At 52.8% G+C, this 20294-nt stretch overlaps 9 protein-coding genes across 9 annotated transcripts; 2 read left to right on the top strand and 7 right to left on the bottom strand.

Moving 5' to 3' along the window:
* Positions 1-902: 902 nt before the first annotated feature.
* Positions 903-2722, bottom strand: AB675_10396 (Poly(A) polymerase PAPa; the record flags this gene model as incomplete). Its single annotated transcript, XM_018139163.1, has 2 exons — positions 903-1363; positions 1450-2722. The coding sequence occupies 2 exons, from the start codon at positions 2720-2722 to the stop codon at positions 903-905; spliced, it is 1734 nt and encodes a 577-aa protein (XP_017997413.1).
* A 424-nt stretch (positions 2723-3146) lies between these two features.
* On the bottom strand, positions 3147-4473 carry AB675_10395 (Homoserine O-acetyltransferase; the record flags this gene model as incomplete). Its single annotated transcript, XM_018139162.1, has 5 exons — positions 3147-3324; positions 3372-3502; positions 3581-3963; positions 4042-4112; positions 4166-4473. The coding sequence occupies 5 exons, from the start codon at positions 4471-4473 to the stop codon at positions 3147-3149; spliced, it is 1071 nt and encodes a 356-aa protein (XP_017997294.1).
* A 622-nt stretch (positions 4474-5095) lies between these two features.
* On the bottom strand, positions 5096-6153 carry AB675_10394 (uncharacterized protein; the record flags this gene model as incomplete). Its single annotated transcript, XM_018139161.1, has 3 exons — positions 5096-5741; positions 5832-6004; positions 6067-6153. The coding sequence occupies 3 exons, from the start codon at positions 6151-6153 to the stop codon at positions 5096-5098; spliced, it is 906 nt and encodes a 301-aa protein (XP_017997366.1).
* A 1436-nt stretch (positions 6154-7589) lies between these two features.
* Positions 7590-8072, bottom strand: AB675_10393 (uncharacterized protein; the record flags this gene model as incomplete). The annotated part of the gene is made up of 3 exons (XM_018139160.1): positions 7590-7685; positions 7778-7912; positions 7980-8072. The coding sequence occupies 3 exons, from the start codon at positions 8070-8072 to the stop codon at positions 7590-7592; spliced, it is 324 nt and encodes a 107-aa protein (XP_017997460.1).
* Positions 8073-9949: 1877 nt separating this feature from the next.
* AB675_10391 (uncharacterized protein) lies at positions 9950-11120 on the bottom strand (the record flags this gene model as incomplete). Its single annotated transcript, XM_018139159.1, has 4 exons — positions 9950-10441; positions 10485-10777; positions 10848-11053; positions 11101-11120. The coding sequence occupies 4 exons, from the start codon at positions 11118-11120 to the stop codon at positions 9950-9952; spliced, it is 1011 nt and encodes a 336-aa protein (XP_017997386.1).
* Positions 11121-11941: 821 nt separating this feature from the next.
* AB675_10390 (uncharacterized protein) lies at positions 11942-12898 on the top strand (the record flags this gene model as incomplete). Its single annotated transcript, XM_018139158.1, has 1 exon — positions 11942-12898. One exon carries the CDS (start codon positions 11942-11944, stop codon positions 12896-12898), a length of 957 nt encoding a protein of 318 aa, XP_017997447.1.
* Positions 12899-12969: 71 nt separating this feature from the next.
* AB675_10389 (uncharacterized protein) lies at positions 12970-13815 on the bottom strand (the record flags this gene model as incomplete). Its single annotated transcript, XM_018139156.1, has 1 exon — positions 12970-13815. One exon carries the CDS (start codon positions 13813-13815, stop codon positions 12970-12972), a length of 846 nt encoding a protein of 281 aa, XP_017997357.1.
* Positions 13816-15829: 2014 nt separating this feature from the next.
* AB675_10388 (Trichodiene oxygenase) lies at positions 15830-17356 on the top strand (the record flags this gene model as incomplete). Its single annotated transcript, XM_018139155.1, has 2 exons — positions 15830-16022; positions 16068-17356. The coding sequence occupies 2 exons, from the start codon at positions 15830-15832 to the stop codon at positions 17354-17356; spliced, it is 1482 nt and encodes a 493-aa protein (XP_017997466.1).
* Positions 17357-17851: 495 nt separating this feature from the next.
* Positions 17852-19940, bottom strand: AB675_10387 (putative transporter; the record flags this gene model as incomplete). Its single annotated transcript, XM_018139154.1, has 2 exons — positions 17852-18320; positions 18373-19940. The coding sequence occupies 2 exons, from the start codon at positions 19938-19940 to the stop codon at positions 17852-17854; spliced, it is 2037 nt and encodes a 678-aa protein (XP_017997335.1).
* Between the last annotated feature and the right edge of the window lie 354 nt (positions 19941-20294).

Below are 20294 nucleotides of genomic sequence, written 5' to 3'. Positions count from 1 at the left end.
ATGAAATTCAGTATGGAAATGCGTGTGTTCCGATGCGGCAGGTGGACTTCCCGAAACAGACTTTCATCGGGTCCGCAACACACAGCAACACAGGGCAACAACGCCTAGAGTTTTGGTGCTTCACTCCAAATACCCTCCATCTGTAGCATCGTCTGTGTTGTCTCTTTCACCGCAATTTGCTCGCATGGTGGCAGAAGCACATACGACAGAGAGATTGGACCAATATTTCAACATAGAGACCGGAAATCGAGAAGCGGCAAACAGCGCAGTTGCACGAACGCAAGACAGTACGGAAGACATGCAGCCCATCGATTCGAGCGGCATTGCTTAGGGCTTGTAAGATTTTCCTATTTTTTATCCAGGTTTCCATATTTTCTCACTCAATCACCATATGACATACAGAGTCATGAGCTGTACTAATGCCCAGCGGCGGCATGTCGCTGCTTCCCATCATGTCCTGTCGTTCTTCTCGTAGCCGTCGTGGTCTGCAGGTCACCTGAATTCTGGTGCTGCCGTCTTGTTCTGGAGTCGGCGCAAGCGATGACCCAGTATTTCGTTGGGAGTCTCGTGTTTCTCCGAGGCGATTATTGTCGCCCAACATCATTATTTGATGGTCGAGTAACTCCGACCATACATGGCAATCTCTGCGATTTTTCAAATCTGCAAGCCTTCCCCGGAACGCATCAACGCGCGCAAGTGGCGATCCTTGCTGGCATGCCCGAAGCATGCACACAGCGAGCGTTGACCGCAGGAGTATTATGTTGAAAGCGAGCATGCTTGGTTGGAGGTCGAATTGTTTTCGAGTAATTGAATGTATCCATCCCAACCTCGGCGTAACGGCTCGAGGAGTGGTAGCATCCGTGATGACCGCTGTGTACAACGCATCCCCGAGTTGAATGCGTTCAAGCCGGAGCGATTGTTACAGTTGCGGCTGGCGTGGGTGTAGTAGTACCATTAGCAGTCTTCTGCCGCTTGGTATCTGGTCCCGCCGAGACGCCATTGGAGTCGTCGTTCGGTCGCTTGGCATCTGGTCCAGTGGAAGCGCCGTTCGCATCGCCGTTCGGTCGAGCCAGAGGCTTTTTCTTAGGCGGCCTAGCTGGCTTCACCTCACCCTTAGCCTTGTCGAATAGATCATCAGGCAGCTCGTGTGCCCTCACGGGGACCGCGTCAAGGAAATGAATATTTGCATCGTAGTCCTGCCAGCCCTGGCAAACTCCTTTGAAGTACGAAATCGCCGCGGAGATGTTGAGATTCTTTTGGGCGGAGGGCGTCAGATCGATTCCGATGTAGAAAGTATGTGTATGGAAATTGCCTCCGCTCGGAGGTTCTTCGGCTCCGCTGGCACCGACTGCATTGCCGTTCGCTGCCAAATCCGGTTGGTGTTCTCAATAGCCTTGGTCTCCTCGACTTTATGCTGCATTTGACCTTTTCGAACCTCTGTTCTTTGACCTTCGTCCGCACAGCGATGTGCACGAGCGAAGCCTTTGACGTATGGCCGCGCAAGACTGATTTGGTCCTTGATCAGCTCTAGTTGTCCCACCAGAATTCGAATTTTAGACTCGACGAGCCCACTCCACGCTTTGATATCATCTTTGCCCTTGCAGGAAGCGATGACACTGAGGTAATACTTGTGGTCCTTGGTGAAGAATGTGTGCTTCTCAAAGAGGTCACTCCACTTCCCGGCGCCGAAGAAAATGTTGTTGGTGATCTTCGCACCACGTTCGAGCTCTCGGAGTATGACGGTCTTATTCGACTGTGATATGTTGTAGGTAGCACACATGGAAGGATAGGCTGGCGTAATGATCGGCATGAGATTCTTGCGGTCGCCGTTGTAGAGAGCAGGATTCCACACCTTGTCATTGCCTTTTTGTGGCTCGATGTCTTTGAGGAGCACAGGTTGAGGCCACTTCCAGTCCTTCATGATGAAAAAGAATTTGCTGACAATTGTCGCTCCGATCGCATGTGGATAGAACTGACAGACGCGAGCAACTAGCATGGCCCACGCGACACCACCGGGAAAGCCGACGATATTGGCGTAGATTGCTCTCCGTTGAGCCCAGAGCTTGATCGCCCTCAGTGCTGTGCGGAAAGTTTTGGCCTCGGGGACCAGGCGAAGTATCTCGTCCGTGACTCGGGGCCCCGTGACAGCACGTACTGTTGCTTGATCCATTCCATCCAGCAACTTGTTGTCGCTCAAATTCAGGGTCTTGTCGACTGATTCTAGTCCATTGATTGAAGCGAATATCAAGTCTATTTCGATCCCATAAAGTTGGAGCTTGATGATGGGCACGAAGGCATCGTGGACTGGCACGAGAAAGCCAATAGCGTCCTCTGTCACCAATCGGCGCAGGGTGTCCGGGAAGTGCTTGAAGAAGTCGTCACGTGTGATATGTCGAGGAGCAACAGCGAGGGTGTCTATGTCGGAGCCAGGACCATACACGCCTAGGCGATAGCTTCCATACGCAACTATCTTGCCTCCATACTTCTCGACCTGTTGCGGAGAGTGTTGCTTGCCGAGCGCAACGTGTTTGACGAATTCAATGAGGCATCTCTGCAGCAGAGCCAGCGTCGACATGCGCTTCTTGGTCGCTTCTTGTGTCTCGTAGTTGTTCTCTCTCTTCAACTCCTCGATAAGTTCGGCGTTCTTCTCGATGTCCTTCTGCTCGGGGAGCGCTACCGACATGGGAGGCGTAATGCCATACTGCTTCGTTGTGGTGGCCATGGTCGCGCAATAGGACCGCTACAGCCTGATATAAACACAGTCGAATCGAGCCGTAATGGGAGTCTCCGCGGATTTCGCTGGTCTTACAGGGCTCGCAGGAAGATCGAGCCGGCCACGAAGTCGTTTGAAAGAATCTCGAAAAAGCAACCCAAACTCCAGAGGAACAGCCGAAAGAGAAAGAGTAAAATTAACACTTGCCGAAGGAAAGAAGGCGAAGATCCATCGGAAGAAGCGTCACAAGCCTACTGCCACGGGTACTTGAGCGTCAACGATGTCATTCTGTCGCTTCACGAAGTAAATTGTGACAGAACACTTCTCGCCGAGGCTAGAGCTCAGCCTCGTCACCCGCTTACGTCGAACTTCGTTTCTGTTTTCGTTTGTTCAATCTCCAACTCCTTCTAATCGACTATCTCAATCACTCCCATCACCCGTCGCGGCGCGGCGCTGACTCGAAGTACTTGGCCAGTCTCTCATCGAGCCATTTCACGTCGTCCATGTTACCCGGAGGCCCACCTGCCCAATGGCCCCAGATCGTGGGATATATGTCAAGCTCGCCGACACCAGGCGACATGTTCTGCACCTCGATCTCAGAGTCCTCGGGCCTAACGCATATCAGTCGCCTCATCATCATTGTCAATTTCGTACTCACGGAAAGTAAAGGTCGGTTTTGGCCGGCAGCACCAGTGTTTTCGCTTTGATTGCTTTCATAGCTGCCTCGAAATTACCATTGTATGGCTCCTGCTTAGAGACATCGCCTGCCTGCCAAGTGTGCAGCATGACCTTCGAAAGCGTCAACGTGGTGCGCTCAGCAAGCGAGATCATCGCCAATCAGGTAGGGAGGTTTTGTGGGTTGCTCACCAGTAGGTTCTCCGGGTCCTTCTGCAGCCAGTATCCCTCCCAAAACGTGACCATAAAGTCTTCAAGGTCTTTCGCGCCATAATACTTCTCATGCAGTTTCTCGCGATAAAATGATTGCGAGAAACCCCATCCGGCATAGCCTCTGCCGAACGCTTTGAGACCAACGGTTCTTTCCTCTTCGGTCCACTTCCTAACTTCCGACCCTTTGGTCTCAACTCTTCCAAACGTCGAGCCTGCCGAGGAAGTCTTCTTCGCTGCCAGCAAAGCCGACTTGACGCCTTCAAGAAATACCTGATTGTGCAAGGAGGTTTTCGCTGAGCCACAAAAGGGTACACAAATGTCCATGAAATCTGGATACTGCGTCGCCCACTGGAAGGACTGGCCTTCTCGCTGTCAGCTCGTTGATCAAGCGGGTCCGATGACCAAGGGCAGTCGAGGAGTGCGGACACAGGGAGACTTACCGGCTCCCATACTCCAGCCAGTGACGGCCCGAAGATGCTTGATACCAAGTCCTTGCGTCAACAGCTGGTGCCTGTGATCAACATCAACTGAGTGGCGCGATATAAAATAGACACGAGCACTCACTGTGCTCTGACATTGTCATAGAACGTCACTTTTGGAAAAGGAGCAATATCCGAATTGGATGGCGAGATCGATTCGGAGTTTCCAAACAAAGCCGTGATGATGATGAAGTACTTCTTCGGGTTCAGGGTCATTTTCTCGCCAATGAGCCACTCGTTGTCCTTGATTAGGCCAGAGTACCATGAAGGGTACAAAACAGCTGGCAAGCTCTTGTCGCCGAATGTCTTGTAGGCTATCCATGCCCCGGGTAAAGAGTCACCACCTTGCAGCTTGAAGTCGCCGAGATCATATTTCTGCACGCCTTCGGTCATGATGGCTACCTTGATCGGAAAGGGGACTATAACGGACTATGCTGTAAGGTCAAGCTTATCTTGCGGTTTGGAATACCAGAAATATGTATGTGTGAGATCAACTGCCTAGTAGCTACGTAACCGTACCTCGTACCTAGCTTCCCCGCAAGCGCGGATGTCCTACTGTGTCAGGTAATTACTTCACAGTGGTCTAGACCGACCCACCAAGGCAATCTGATCTGGGGAACGGGTCCCAGGCGCCACGTGCTTAGAGGCATATGGGACGATCGGCTTCGCATCAGCCCTTTCATCGCCTCGGGAGAGCTCGCTTTGATGCGCGGTTTCTGCCAGCCGAGAAGATGGACTATCACACCGGGGCGGACTCTAAGGCATTGCGTTGACAGCATACATGTATGTTACCTGCTTCGGTGTGTTGACTCATGGTAGCATTCACGGCAGGTGAGCAGCTCTCGAGTCTGCTTGCTGATGCCCGCTCATTACGTCTATCCGAAGCCTTCAAGTCTACTGACTACACCCTCCATCGTCCGAACAAAGTCCTCCCAGGACCACCAGCGAAAGCATTTCAACCGCGTGAATGCTTCTACGAGAACTGTTATCCCGGCAATTCTGCTCCCGCACAGCATCACTGTCCATCAACCTTGGGCTTCACAATGCCCTCGTCTAGCTTCCCTTTCTTCACCTCCTCCTTGAGAACTGGCCGCGGTATCTCGAAACCATCCGTGACCCTCGCATAGCTGATGCCACCCAGTCTCGCTATTGGTCGCAACACAGCGGGATCAATCAGATTCCTGTCCTCGTTGATGGCGTCCTCCCTAACCCAAAACTTCAACCCCTCAACTACCGCCAATGTCCCTGTGGTCTTGCCCTTCTCCCGCTTGCTCTCAAACTCCTGTGTGTTCATGAGCTTCCCCTCGATACTGAACACACTCTCCAGAACCCGCTTCGGCTTGACGATCGATGTATCTGCTGGCGTGAGACCGCTGACACTCCACTCCGACTGACCGTACGGCAGATCGATCGCGCAGGCATTTGCCGCCTCAACGAAGTCTTCGGAGATGATGTTGATGCAGCACTCCCCTGTCTTGAGTAGGTTGTCGAGCGTATCTTTGGCTGCCGAAATGCCGCCGTTGAAGCCTAATATGAAAACTGGTGGATCGTGGTTCACAAAATTGAAGTAGCTGAAAGGTGCTAGATTGGTCGAGCTGCCGTCGGGCGAGCAGGTCGACACGAATCCGATCGGTCGAGGAATAATGCCGGAGATGAGGAGTCTGTCGGGGTAGCGGTGGTGGTCAGCTGAGCGGCCTTCATCGTATCCGGATATACCGTACGAACAGTAACAACACTAGACGCAGACTTACTTATAGTTGAAGACAGGTGGCCGGCTCGTGTCGCTGGGGTCAATCTCTACATGCTTGGCAGACGACTTCCTGGTCGCGCCGGATCCATATTGCCAATTTGGATCCCTAGTCTTGGTGAAGTGGAAAGATTCGGCCTCGTCCCAGTCCGGTCGAGATGCTTGTACTTTGTCGAACTGTACACATGTGTCAACGCCTGCTGGGACTAGTCAATTAGCTATGGACTATAGCTGCCTACATCAGGATGTGGATTGCGTCGGACCGTTGACTCTCGATCCGCCATATCTTTTGCCTGCCCCGACTCTGCTTTCGGGGACGAAGGCATGTTCGACGATGTGAATCTTCTGCTTGCACTTGTATTCGTCCCAGCGGCAGAGCCTTCCCGATGCCCTGTATTGGAGCGCTGACAGCTTTAGATCGTCTATGTATAAGACAAAGGACCGCGGCACTTGTTCTGAAATATGTTTATCGATCAAAACATTTCTAAGCGTGGCGTGGCGTGGCGTGTATCATGAATATAGACACTTGGCCGTGTACCATTTTTGATTTGACGTCACTTACATAACGTGGTTGAGAGTGTCGTCGTGGAGATCTTAGGAAGATCTCTCCTGTGTCGACGCCACTATGGCAGCAGAAGCCACTTCACTGAGTCGGGTCTCATGGTTAGCTGTCTACGCAAGGTCATCGAGACCTTCACTAGGATGACTTATCAACGCGAAGCCTTAACCGCGTAGCAAACGATGGCGCCTTCAACGGTCTTCGAGAAATGAGCTTGGAGAACGCCTAATTCCGCAGCCAAGCCTTAATCTTGATGTGCTTTATATGTTAGCATATTGAAAATTTTGCTCTAAATGTGCACACACATTCGACACTCCGGACGGTGAGATGGCCGAGTGGTTATGGCGCTAGTTTCAGGAATACCTGGAGCCTTCGCTTTCTGGTTGAAAGTACTAGTGGGTGTACGTAAAACCATCCTACAGTACCCTCAAGAGCACTACTGACAATTTCCTTTAGAAAACCGCGTGGGTTCGAGTCCCACTCTCATCAAACAGTCGAGTTGTTCTTTTTGCTTTTTACACGACGTACGGTCTTTCGTGTGGACGAGTAAATCGTTGGTGGGGAGATTGTAGTTGAAGGCCAATCCGGTGACTCGAGGTCGCTTAGGCATTGGAGATACAGGCATGACAGCCACACACATGTACGAATCAGCAACTGATGCTGAGCATTACGGCCATTCCGGTGCATGAAGTCAACGAAAAATGGCATCAAGCAGCGTATTCAACAACAGATTTAGGAAGGACCGGGAGCCTCACCAGAAGCCCGTGGCGAACTCTGGCTCAACGTCAGGAGTCAGGCTGTAGGCGTGATCGAAAGCATTCGATCTCGAGATCTCCTTCGAGACATCAAAGTACGCCGACGATGCATACACACATTAAAGAACGGACTATTACTTTTAATACAGCGTGATCCTCCAGCTTACTGGACAAGGGGCATTCAGCACGAAGCTCTCATGGGCAGCATCCAGCACAACGCAATAAGGACGGTAGGCCCATTCACTCGTTCGCCGCAATCCGAATGACGAAACAATTCATAGTGCGTCATGCGGCATCGGCGTGGTCGACGGACCTTGAAATGGATGGGGTAAGAGGCTCGAAGAACGAATTCTTGCTACCAATCTGATACATATGTTTGCTAGGTTGGGGTGACCGAGGTAGGCAGTCAAGGTCTCCCGTGACCTCCACGACCTGCTCTGACAGATCCTCAACTGGAACCAACCTGCTCACCGGCAATAAGAATCGGCTGCGAGTTGGTGAAATTCGGGATATCACCGAAGATCTTAGGTGCCTTCTCGCCAGTCTGGTCGAAGCATTAGCCAGGGTTTCCGGAGGCAACAATCTATGCAGCCGTAGCCGGTAGGGTGGCTCCTCCATGCTCGGACGATAACTCACCATTGCCTTTCCTGCATGGTCCTGGGATGTGAAGGTCAGGGTGGCGCCGATGGAGTATTGAGGCTTCGATCCATCTGGGCCGGGCTTGAACTCGTTGACCTTCCATGACTCAAGGCCGTCGGTTTTCCATGAAGACTGTATGAAGGGTCAGGATCAGGTATTGATCGTGAGGCGTGTAGCGAGGAGCTCAGTGTGGACGTACCTGGACAAGAGGCATGTGCGTGTCGAGGTAGTACTTCAGGTCGAACTTGGAGTCGTCGTTATTGGGATAGAGAACAATCACGTTGTATGTCATGTTTGCTGAAGGCTGTTGGAGATCAGGCAGTGAATGCAGTTTCTGGTGGGCAACGCTTCTGATGTCGGTGGACGGTATTCACTTTAGTCTGGCTGGATATCGAGCATCGCCTGGAGGCGAGCCAGCTTTTATGTAGTCCTCACATGGTTCAGAGACGGACGGAAGGAGGGGCATCTAGCGTCGGTTGCATGAAGTCACAGAGTCAACTTTCATCGACGCGGTCTCCCCGCAGCGGACCCCTCACGGGCGCAATGCTATCAGAGCTGTATTAGTGCTCTCAGCGTGCAGTGCGGCAGAGTCGCAAGGGTCGGGCTATGGCGTCAAGCACGGAATAGTACTAGACTCCGAAACCGCTGGTCTAGATGTCGTCTACCAAGGCATTGTGAGCGACTCGTTGTCAGGACACGACTCGTAAGCAGACCAGATGTTGTGACCTGCGGATCTGCCGAGGTTTACAGCTCCGATGACAAACGGGACATACCGTACGCTATGCCGACTACCACACTAGGCGTTGCGAATATATTCCTTGGCTGGCTGAGATTATTTCTCAGCTCCCCTATAGTATCATCATCTCGTTCAATGTTGCACAGAGGTTGTCGATGGCGACCCTGCTTTGACATCCTGCCGGAGAGCCATCCAGATCGGCTGGAGACCGTGTCAGCGCTTCCTCTGCTTCTGCTTGTTGATCCATTCGCCCATGAGAGCTCGTGGCTCGGTCCCACCAGTGCTGTACGCATCAGCAAAGACATCGATGCTATTCAGCAATCCTTCCTGGAATGGCATTTCTTCCCAGGCAGTAAATAGCCTCTTCTGAGCACGCATAGCCTCTGCTCCGTGAGCTGATAGAATACCAAGATCCCGTTGCACCATATCCTCCAACTCCTCGGGTCCTGCAGCCAAATCGTCAACTAGCCCTTTGCTTCTTGCTGCCTGACCGTCAAGCTTGTTGGCAAACATCATCAGCTTTCTAGCTTCTTGCCAACCCATGATATTCACAAGCGATCTGGCGTGGACTACGCTGGGAATGCCAATTTCGACTTCTGGCATAGCGAAGAGCGAGCGCTTGGTAGCTAGCCTGAAGTCACAGGCAGCCGCAATCTCGAGTCCAGCACCAAGACATAAGCCATCAATGGCAGCAATCACGGCGGCGGAATTATTCCTGATGGCTTCACAGACATCGTAGATTCTGGTGATGAACGCTCGAGCTTGCTCGGAAGTCTCGATACTTTGCATTTCGTGAATGTTTGCTCCCCCGCAGAAGCTGGGCGTGGTCTTCTCTGCGTGCTGTCCAGAGATGACTATGACACGTAGGTCATTCTGCGTCTCCAAGTGCTTGAATGCGCCCAAGAGCTCCTTGAGTGTCGCTGAGCTGGCGATGTTGAGTTTTCGAGAATTAGCGATTTCGACCCGGGCATATGTACCGCGACTGTTCCTCAGTTCGGAGACCGCGACCGTGATATGCTCGTACTTCGGATCCACAGAAGGCCGAGAAAGAGCTCCGCTGGAATTCGTCTGGAATCGAGCAGCGACTTTTACAGACCAACCATGGTGACAACCCCCCAGACCGACCCTTGGCAGCGGACTGGCCTGCCTGGTCCACGACCTGGACGTCCAAGACACTCTTTTGGTGCAAGAGGACGCCATCACTCAAGCGATCGCGGCAGACTAGCCTGGCATCGGCCAGTATTGTGCACCTAAGCCGAATCGCGGTGTGCTGTTGGCGACCGATACCATGAAGAAGAAGATATGTTATGATTCAGTCTTGAATCGGAGCAACTCGAGGAGCTGGAGTTGGAGATCGTCAAAAGACTGATTTTTGGAGATTAGTTACCTAGGTAAATCGGTGGTACGTACTCGCCGACCTGACTTCCTCGCCCTCATTTCTGGAGTCTCTTGTGCTCCTGCTCCAGTATCTTCGGTGCTTCGTCTTCAATCGAGTTCTGTTTCGGCGTCCACCCCAGGTATTTCCTGGCGCGCTCTGCCTTGCCTCTACTATTCAAACCCCACGATACGGCCTCGAATCCTGCTTGCTCAAGAGCTTCATCTTTTCCTAACGCACCTTCTTTTGCTTCGGGGATATATCCCAGTCGTGCGGCTTCTCGACCTATGTGACGAGCAAGGTCACCCCACACGTGCTCTCCGTTTTCGGTGAAGATGTAGCCTTTCGCACCCCAAAGCTCGGGGTTTTCGTCTTGTTGTGCCGCCTTCTCGGCCAACAGCAGGAACACCTCGCTCAGGTCCGCGACGTGAATACTGTTCCATCGTGCTTTGCCGTCACCAATGATAGGGATATATTTCTTCGTGAGCACCAGCTTTGCGAGTTCGTAGACCTGGCGGCCTCGACCAGCAACAGAACCACGACCTTTGCCCTGAGGGTATTAGTAAGAACTGTAGCAGTCCGCGATGGCTTACATAGATCGTTGGCGGACAGACTATGACTGTCTTCACAGCGTCGGCATGCTTGATGCCAGTTTCAAGGACGATTTTGTCGATGTTGCGATGGAAAGCCTCATCTGGTAACGAGGTCAACTCCTCGACACCGGATAGATCGTTGTACTCTTTGTCAGTCCATTTGCCAAGGCCAGCGAAGTCATCCTTCGAGTCTGTATATGTCAAGATACCGGTGCCCCCAGTGTGTAGCCAGTAGCCGGGCTTGTCGGAAGAATGCCCTTTCACAAGACCAGCAGCAATGGCTTTGGCAGCGCCTCGTGATCACTCGCGTCTGCAGCGTCTACAATCGTTAAAAATCGCATAGAAGTCGGCAGAAGAGCTTACGGAGGACAATGTCTGCCTTTGCTGCTTCTTCTTCGAGAATACTGCATGCTTCGAGATCGCCCAGCACAATCCTCACATTTGGGTAGGCTTCTTTGACAATCTTCGCTTTGTCCTCTGTACGAACCAAACATGTGTAGTCCCAGTCAGGGTGCTTTTCATGGAGTAGATGCAAGGCATCACCGGCAATATAGCCTGTAACTCCTGTTCTGTCAACAAGTCAGTTTGCTGTAGTCACAGGAATAGTTTCTTCTACAGGAAGACCTTTGGTGCCATCGCAGCTAGTCAGTGAAACCCGGAGGCTTGGTTCGCGTAAGGGAAAGTTGGTTGTTGGTGTTAAATTTCAGCGACCTACCAAGTTATAGACGTCTGAAACGGAGGCACTTCCAGATCGTGTGTGACGTAAGCGATCCGTCACGAGAAACTGCGGGTATCAAACAGTTCCGCCAAACAGCCGCCGCCGAAGGTATACCGAAAATTGAGATAAAATACTTGCGCTTCTATTTTGACCCCTCGCGCATGCTTCAGGAAGTATACTGTAGAATTGTTTGAAGCCCGTCCGAGATTGACATCGACGGCCCATTGTTGGTCGATTCTCTGCAAGATCGACGCAGGCCATGGCTGCTGGTAAAAGCTACGCTGCCAGCCACGCACATTACTAGCCAACAGCATGGTGCAGCCAGTCCCACCTGTCTGAGGTCTTTGTAGCCGTTCGGAATTATCGAAGACCGGACGACCGTGCTCCAGGGAAGTTCATTCGCAAAATGTCGACAGCAGACACCAATGTCCGCACTCTAAAAGCGCGTACGATGATGGCAAGCGGTGCTGCTGAAGTATCATTGACGACGAAAGAGACATGTTTTAAGGAGGAGCGTAAAGAATCTAAGAGAACGGTACGAGGTCCAGGAGAATGGTTCGAGTTCAGCGGGACATGCTAATTGACGCGTTCTGATTGGTTGATATTTTCCCCAGACGCGGGTCTACCTACCATCCCTAAGTTGAGTCCTCGATGCCTCGATCATGTCCCCGTGCAGCTGTCCGCCAGCACCGAACACTTCCTGTAGGTCTTAGTGTGATCACATCGGCCTGCTCCAAAGATGGCGCGACCTTCCAGTCGCCCTGCGGACCCGCAGGAGGCACCGCGCGGCTCAATTTCCTCAGTCCCTATGCACGAGATCGAGCCATCACCGGTCGACGAGGAAGAGGACCCGTTTGAGTCCCTTCCGCTCCCCGCAACAAGCAAGAAAACAGAGACCAGCAGCAACGGAACCAACTTCTTGGGTCTGACACCCTCAAGAACTGTACATCTCCTCTCATCGATACAAAAATATGCCACAGTTGGGCCTTCTCTATACCTCGCACTGCACTACACCAACACCGCACTCATCCCGCTCTTCACCCAGTCGCTGTCCAAGTCCGACAACCTCCTCCTTCTCACTCGACCCTACTACCAGTCGTTTCCGCTAGAGCCAGTCCTCATCTTCCTGCCCGTCATCACTCACGTTGCGTCCGGCATCGCTCTTCGAATCTACCGGCGTCGACAGAACGCAAAACGTCATGGCGCAGAAACGCACAACGAGCGGAGGAGCATACCGTGGCCGAAGCTGAGTCTGACATCTGCGCTGGGCTACGCGCTGTATCCTATGTTTGTGGCGCATGTGCTGGTGAACCGGATCACACCGCAGAAGGTCGAAGGTGGGTCGTCTGGTGTTGGACTGAGATACTTTGCCTATGGTGTGTCGCGGCATCCCTGGTTCGCGAATCTCGGATATGCGGCGATGTTGAGTGTGGCGAGTTGGCACTTTGTGGGTGGCGCGGCCAAGTACCTGAAGCTGTCTAGAGAGTACGTTACGGACGGTGGTGACTGGGGCGCGAGGAGACGGAGAAGGAGAGGATGGATCATCAACGCTATATCAGCTGCTGTAGCCGGTGCGTGGATCGCGGGAGGCTTGGGAGTCATTGGGCGGGCGAAGAACGGCGGCTGGCGGAGCTGGGAGACGGTCAACTGGGACAAGATCTACCAAGCTGTACCAGTGGTCGGAAAGTGGATGTGAAAGCTGGAGGATCATCGGTACCCTTTTAATTTCTCTGCTCGTCCAGAGACTCTAGAATCCTTTCTCAAAGCCTATCTCGGCAACTCGTCGTCACCCCACGAAGAAAGATTGCGGACGACGTCGCCAACGTTCGGCCAACCTCGACCACTCGAGTCACTCGGATCAGCCTCGAGACTGCTCCTGCTGACCATTTCAGGACCTAGCCATTCGACAACCTCCATCGCTGCGACCTTGATGTTCCTCAAATTGTCCTTGATCCTAGTCATTACTTTTGTTGTTTCATCCGTACCTCGAGCGCCCATCAGTCTGCCCATGCCCCTCATGTGCCACGTTGCAGGACCTTTGAACCCCAGACACATGATCGTGGTGAAGACCACCAGCTCCGTTTCCAACGCTGAGAGATGCGTGAAGTCGCTCAGATACAAGCCGTAGACCGTGAACTTTTCCATGAACTCGATGTCCTTGCTGTGAGCTCCGAAAGAGTCGAAGATCTTCGGCAACAACGGCCCATATATCGACTCGATGGTGCCCGTGCCTCGAGCGTGAATACCGGAAACTGTAAAATCTGTCCATTCAGGTGAGAGCTTGCTGGCCTTCGTGGCCGAGGCAGGATCGTCGTGACCATAATCTACGCAGTCGACCTTGGCGAGAGGAATGAGTGCACACAGCACTTGCGGCGCACCAACGAGCGTGACTTGCTTCAATAGGATGTCTCTGAAGCGAAGTGAGATCTGGAGGTTGGCTTCTCGGTTTGTGGAGAGGTGTTGGTATAGTGTGGCCAGGAGTTGCGGCTGGGTCGACTGGGCCAGAATCGCGGCGACGAGCAGATACCATGAGTCTTCTCCTAGCTCTTCTGGTATCAGGGCTTTTACCTTTTCGCAAAGATTGCCGAGGCCTGTGTCATCTTTGCTGGTCATGGTGGCAGAACGAGAAAAATGAGGTGGGCGGAGAGCACGCAAGCCCGTCGAGAATCTGCAAATGCTACTATTGTTCGGTGAATTGATCCTTGGAACGGCGGCAGAAGAGAGTCTGATGTGCTTGAAGGTGAGAACAAATCTTGTTCTGATCATGAATTATGGTCTCGGATATGTGGTCACATTGGAGAAGTCAGAAAAAAGTTTGGAGGCAGGCACGAAAGTGTTGCACCATCAGATGCAATTGCCTACCAAAGTGATTACATGCTCAGGCGTGCCTGCCGTTCTCGCGCTTGCCTATACCAGCGGATCATGCCTGCGGTTCTCGCTCTTGCCTGTGCAGGCCGAACGTGGCTGCGTCGACATCCCAAGAAACCCATAGCAAACATTTCACCACTCGAACACATTCTACCACCTTGCTTGCGAATCCTTTCCTGAAACATGACACGGAAACTTGTCCCGAGAGAGGTACACGCCTCGTGCCTGTCTTTGCGTACCGTCTATGCCGCCGTGCACAGGATCTGTCTCGAGCAGCACCGAAGTCGATCCCAGAGCCGCAGAGGACTCCCTGCATCATTTATCATCGACTCCGTCCTCGCCCACCGCAAAGCCGAACCGTCGACCTTCGAACACCACCTGAAGACACAAACGACGTGCCTACCTCAACGGCTTCCCACCGATGATCTGTTTCGAACGTCCGCTGCACACACCTGAGGGTAGGCTGCATAGTATCCGATCAACTACACTCCTCTCAAGCCATAAGCCGTGACCGCAGGCAGCAAGAGTGTGTTGTTCAGGAAAGAGTTGTCATGATTCTGTCTGATCAGTCGTCTCCTCTCAAGCCATAAGCCGTGACTGCAGGCAGAACGAGTACACTGTTCGGGTCAGTACATGCACCAACGGCTTTGCACAAAGCCGCGTTTTGCAGGCCGCCATGAATTCGGCAGAGCTCGGGGTCGGTCGCAGGTTTTGGACTCGTGATGTTGGACGGCTTGGTAGAAGTGAGACTGGGGGAAGCAAGAACACTGCAAAGAAAACAAAATGAGAGAGCAACGGTAAGCCATCCGTTGATTACCGCCTGACTCATGCTGACGTCGCCAGTTGCCACAAGAGCCGAGTCTGCGCCTTTGGTGTGAAAAGTAAGAAATCAGCAGCCGGGTAAGGTCCCTCGCCGTTGCATAGAGCTTCCAACTGATGTCTGAAGCTTTCTCCCGGCCGCGCCCGCGCTTCGAGCAAACTCACTCCGAGAGCTATACCGCAGAAAATCGAAATTGCTATCGAACTGAGAGTCCAGTTGTGACGCATCCAGACATTCGTTCGTGGTGAAGAAGACGTCAGATTGAAGGTGAGCACGAGTAGCGTCAAGAATGGTAAGCTCCAGGTGAGTCACCCCCGGCAGAAAGTACCTTCATGTGCCCCGATCACGTGAAGGACGCCCAGAAGTCACCCCGCGGCCCATCTCAAGTTCAGCTTGAGCACGGCCTCCTTTCACGAAGACTGCTTTGCGGAACGTGTCTTAGATATCGCAGCTATCGACAAGGTAGCTATAGTTACCTCCGCACACTACTCTGCTCCCTGAGTCAGTGATACACGCAAGGGCGGCCAACAGTCTCGGATGTCATCGAGCACAGCCCGGGATTCCTCCAGCGTGATGTCTAGATGTCGAAGCTCCGCCGCGAGCTGCTGAGCGGCTTCGGGGAGCGGCGGCATGTGGCAGAACAGGATGACAGGAAGAAACCACCCAGGTATGCACCAGCACGGATGAGACTCGCTTAATGGAGGTCTGGAACTTTTCATCATGGAAGCGAGCGGACTGTCGTTATCACTACTATCTCATGCTACTGCAGCTCTGTCGAGAAGAGGGGGTCCCAACGACCCTCGTGCATGCATGGGCAACAATCGATGGCAAAAGGACAGGACATTCTTGTCCGGGTGCAATTTCAACCTTTTCGATCGATATCGTTGCTATCATCGCTGGAGCGTATGTGGTTCTCGCTGCCTGTCATCAATGTGAGCAATGTTCCTGCTTGTGCTTGCTGCGTTTAGCGTGTACCTGTTGTCTCTTGCGGTGCAGAGGCTCTTTCTTTCTCCTATCGCGAAGTTCCCTGGACCGAAGCTTGCGGCACTCACAAGATGGTACGAATTCTACTACGAAGTCGTGTTGCGCGGCCAGTTCACTTTCCATGTCGGCGAATTGCACAAGACATATGGTAGGTCGATCGGCTCACGGCTTGAACGATACTGATGGCTTGCAGGTCCGATTGTGAGAATCAACCCATATGAGCTGCACATCGCAGATTCAGAGTTCTGGGACACGCTGTACGGCGTTGGCAGGGTTGATAAGTATGACTACTTCATCAATCGCCAGAACATACCACGATCCATCTTTGCAACGCCGGACCACAATCTGCACAAATTGCGTAAGGCACCGCTTCAGCCTCTCTTCTCGAAGAAGCGGATCTCGGACTTTCAGCCGGTCATCCGCGAGAAGCTCGCCATCTTATGCAGCAAGATCGACCAATTTGTGCAAAGCGGCCGCCCATTCGCACTCAATCGAGCATGCACTGCCTTCTCTGGCGATGTCATCACCACGTACGTGTTTGGCCAAGCGTATGACCACCTGCAGTCGCCGGACTTCAAGGAGACCTTTCAGGAGCCCTTCATGGCAGCCTCGGAATCTGGACATGTGGCCCTGCAGTTCAAATGGCTCTACCCGTTGCTGGAGTCATTGCCTGAGTGGCTGGTCTTTAAGATGGAGCCCCGGATGTTTTTGATCCTGCAGCTTGCCAAGGACTTCGATGCTGAGCTGAAGGCAATCCGTGATGGCACCGCAAAGGAGAACCTGGATCATCCTACAGTACTATACGAGTTGATGCGTGCAGACTTGCCTGCCGAGGAGAAGCGGTTGGGCCGACTGAACGAAGAGGCGCAGCTTCTGGTAGCGGCTGGGCTCACGACAACTGCTTGGGCGTTGTCTGTCGCTTCCTTCCGTGTGATTCGCTCGCCAGCGATGGCAAAGAAACTCCGAGATGAGCTTGCAGCTTTTCCGGAGGACTTAAGGTGGGCCGACATCGAAAACCTGCCGTACCTCAATGCCTGTATTCGGGAAGGTCTGAGACTCTCCTACGGGGTAACTGCGCGCAGTCCTCGACTTTGGGACCGTCCGATCGAGTATCGCGGCTGGACGGTACCTGCACGCACACCCGTCAGCTTGACCATCGTTGACCACAATCACAACGAGGAGATCTTCCCCGACTCCCACAAGTTCGACCCCGAAAGATGGCTTTCCGGTAACGAGCTCAACAAGAAGATGGACAAGTGGTGGTTTCCATTTGCCAAAGGTAGTAGATCCTGCTTGGGAGTCAACCTTGCAACTGCGGAGCTGCATATGTGTCTGGCAACACTATTCAAGCGGTACGACTTTGAGCTGTTTGAGACAGATGAGTCGGATGTCGAGCTGGCGCACGACTTCTTCCTGCCAAGTGCAAAGCTAGATTCGAAGGGCGTAAGGGTTAAGGTGAAGTTTGCAGAGTCGTCCACGTAGGCTGGTACCATGTCCAAGGTAAGTTGTGCAGAAGCGGTTCCGGAGACCGCAATCTTTTCGAAACAGCGAAATACATTAGCAGCATCCAAGTTGAAGAGACTAACACAGACATGCTGCGGGGCGGACCCCGACGACACCATTTATGAACAACGATTCATGAAGTTTCTCTTCCGTTACGCAACTTTGAAGAATGAGATGCAGAAGGTGAATGATCATCTCATTATACAATACTCGAAGCCCCGCAGACTTCGCGTGAGCAATGTGACCACGCAGTCCGGAAATATACAACATCATCCAAGTTGGCGCGAGCGAGCCGGAGGACTTTCCATCTTGCCATGAGCGCGAACATCGTTACTCGCACTTATGCCCTTCGGCCTCGCCGTCGCAGGTAGTCCGTTCGCGTAGCTTTTCGCCGCTGATGAATCTGATCTTACTTCCACGCAACCACCTGCTGCTTTTCCTCGTTCCCACAACTCGGTCAAACTTCGAAGATACCTAATCTCTCTTCTCCGGATCTGTTGAAGTGTTCGGCGCGGCTGCAGCTGCAGCACTGCCTCCGTTCAGAGTTGCACTACCTCTTGATGCACCCGTCGCATTAGTGCCACTTCTCGTCCTCGTCCTCATTGGATATTCGTGGTGTGCAACGCTTCGAGTGGCATGCAGCGCCGAAAAGCCATGCTGATTGTCGTCACTCCCATCTGTCTCGTCTCCGTCGCCAATGCTTTCCTCCTCGTCCTGCTTCTTTGGGGGCGCCATGGTAGGCGCGAACTTGGACTTCTGACGAAGCTTCTTACCAAAGAGATAGAAGCAGATTGGGATGGGAACACACGCTGCAGAAAGGCAGCCGAGTAGAGTGCCCGCCCACTGGATGCCGAGGTTGTTGAACATTTGACGTGTGAATAGAGGGAAGCTTGCAGCTAGAATGCTTCGAAGGAAGGTATTTGCAGCGATGGCGGACGCAGCGCTGTAGCAGAGGGTCAGTGGTGTTGTCATCTTGAAGGAAAGGTTGGACTTACAACATGAGGTAGCTGTCAATGATGTAGTTGAACAGGCAGATGAAAATAGCCAGAAGACCGGCGCCAGTGAACAAACCCGAGAGTGTGGGAACAATCCAATGAATGCTGTCGGTATATCCAGTCCAGCCAAACCAGAAGAGACCGGCCGCAAATAACACACCTCCAACAATGACAGGTGGGAGACGCCATTCGGGCACCGGGATACCTCCGTTAGCCTGCAGTTTCCTGATGTAGTTCTTGTTGTCCCAGATGATGAAGCCGGCCACACAGAAGATTCCGCCTACCATTCCGAAGAACGGCAGTCCAGCAACGCCGGGCCTGATGTGGTGGACACCCTGGAAGACAAGAGGATAGGCGGTGAGGAAGGCGTAGAGTAGAGCGTAAATCAGTGACATGTACAGTGTGACTGCTAGAATGATCGGCTCGGTTGCGAGGAGTCTGAGCGGACGCGAAAAATTCTTGGTGATCAGCTCCCTGAAGTCGACTTCGACTTCTTCCTGCTTGGCGTGAATGCCCCAGTTCTTAGTGCGGCGTCTTAACTCGGCTGCTTTGCCAACAAGTACCATGGGAGCGTAAGATTCCTTCAAGAAGAACAAATTTAAGAGAAAGGCGGCAGAGCCCATGATGCCCGGAATGTAAAGATTCCAGCGCCATCCAAGGTAGGACGCTTGGATGAAGCCGCCGATAAAAGGCCCAAGCATGGGTCCCATGAAGACCATGGACGAGAACACCACAATGGCAATACCACGCTGAGTGTTGTCAAACATGTCCGCAAAGATGGCTGCGACAACCGCCAACGGACAAGAGCCGAAGAATCCAGTAAAGAATCGGCATATCATGACGGTCTGGAGATCTTTGCCGGTGGCGCAGGCGTAACAGAAGAGGGAAAAACCAAACATGCCGACTAATATTGGTGGTTTGCGTCCTTGCAGCTCGGAAAATGGACCCCAGACTAGAGGTCCAAATGCGTATCCAAGAACGAAGAGACTCGTCGTTAATGTAGCGACTTCGGTGCTAACATGGAAATACTCGCCAATTCCTATGGTGGATGCGCTGAGCAGACTGCTTGTGAAGGTACTGCAGAGGGCGGTGTAGGCCAAGATGGCTCCAAATAAGAGCTTCCTCTTGAAGGGCCAATTTTGGGGATGAAGCGGATCATCCTTCCCATCGAATTCCACAACGTATTCTTCTCGCTCTGGCAAAGGCGGAGGATATGGCTTCCCACCGCCGAACTCTGGAAGCGGCTGAGTCTTTCTTGAGCGCGCAGATGTAGCGCCAACAGTCTGAACTTGCTGCAGCCGATGTGTCTCTGTTCTGTGGTCTTCGATGGGATGTGTCCGGGTCCTGTATGCGCCCACGTTCATGCTTCCGCCTCCCGCTGTAGCTATGCGGCCCATATCTTGCTCGATTGATGATGAGGATGAGGATGAAAGCGAGCTGGCGCGTGAGCTTCGTCGTGACCGTTCTAGCTCAGCACGTTCTCGTTCTCGACGTTCCTTCGAGGTCTGAGACCACGTTCGCGTGGCCTGCTCCTCCGCCCTCTCCATGTCTCTGTCAACGATGTCCATGATGACGTTCCCGGCCGGTGTCTCTGAATGGTGAAGTAGGTATGCAGGTGTCCTGAGTGGCAGCAACGATTGTCTGCCTGTGAGGAGGTGCTATTCAGCTCCTTCTGGAGCAGGTCTCCTGCAGAATTTCGCTGGATCGTCACAAGTACGTAGTTGAGTCGGAGCGCAGACCCGGGGAAAGGAAAAGCGACAGCTCACGCTTGTTATGTGCAGAGAAGATGAAGTTACGGAAGGTGAATGAACATGAATATATGAAGGCAGTGACTAAACGTTGAGGCGGCAGCGGTAGCGTTGTTGACCTTGCGAGGTATTGGTAGATCGACCTCGTCACCTTCGCCCAAAGTTTTGGACGGA

The sequence above is a fragment of the Cyphellophora attinorum genome, assembly GCF_001299255.1.
Source record: "Cyphellophora attinorum strain CBS 131958 chromosome Unknown Contig24, whole genome shotgun sequence".
In the NCBI taxonomy this organism is placed as follows: domain Eukaryota; kingdom Fungi; phylum Ascomycota; class Eurotiomycetes; order Chaetothyriales; family Cyphellophoraceae; genus Cyphellophora; species Cyphellophora attinorum.
Note: the sequence above shows the minus strand (reverse complement) of the source record. Positions and strands in the feature narration are given on the sequence as shown.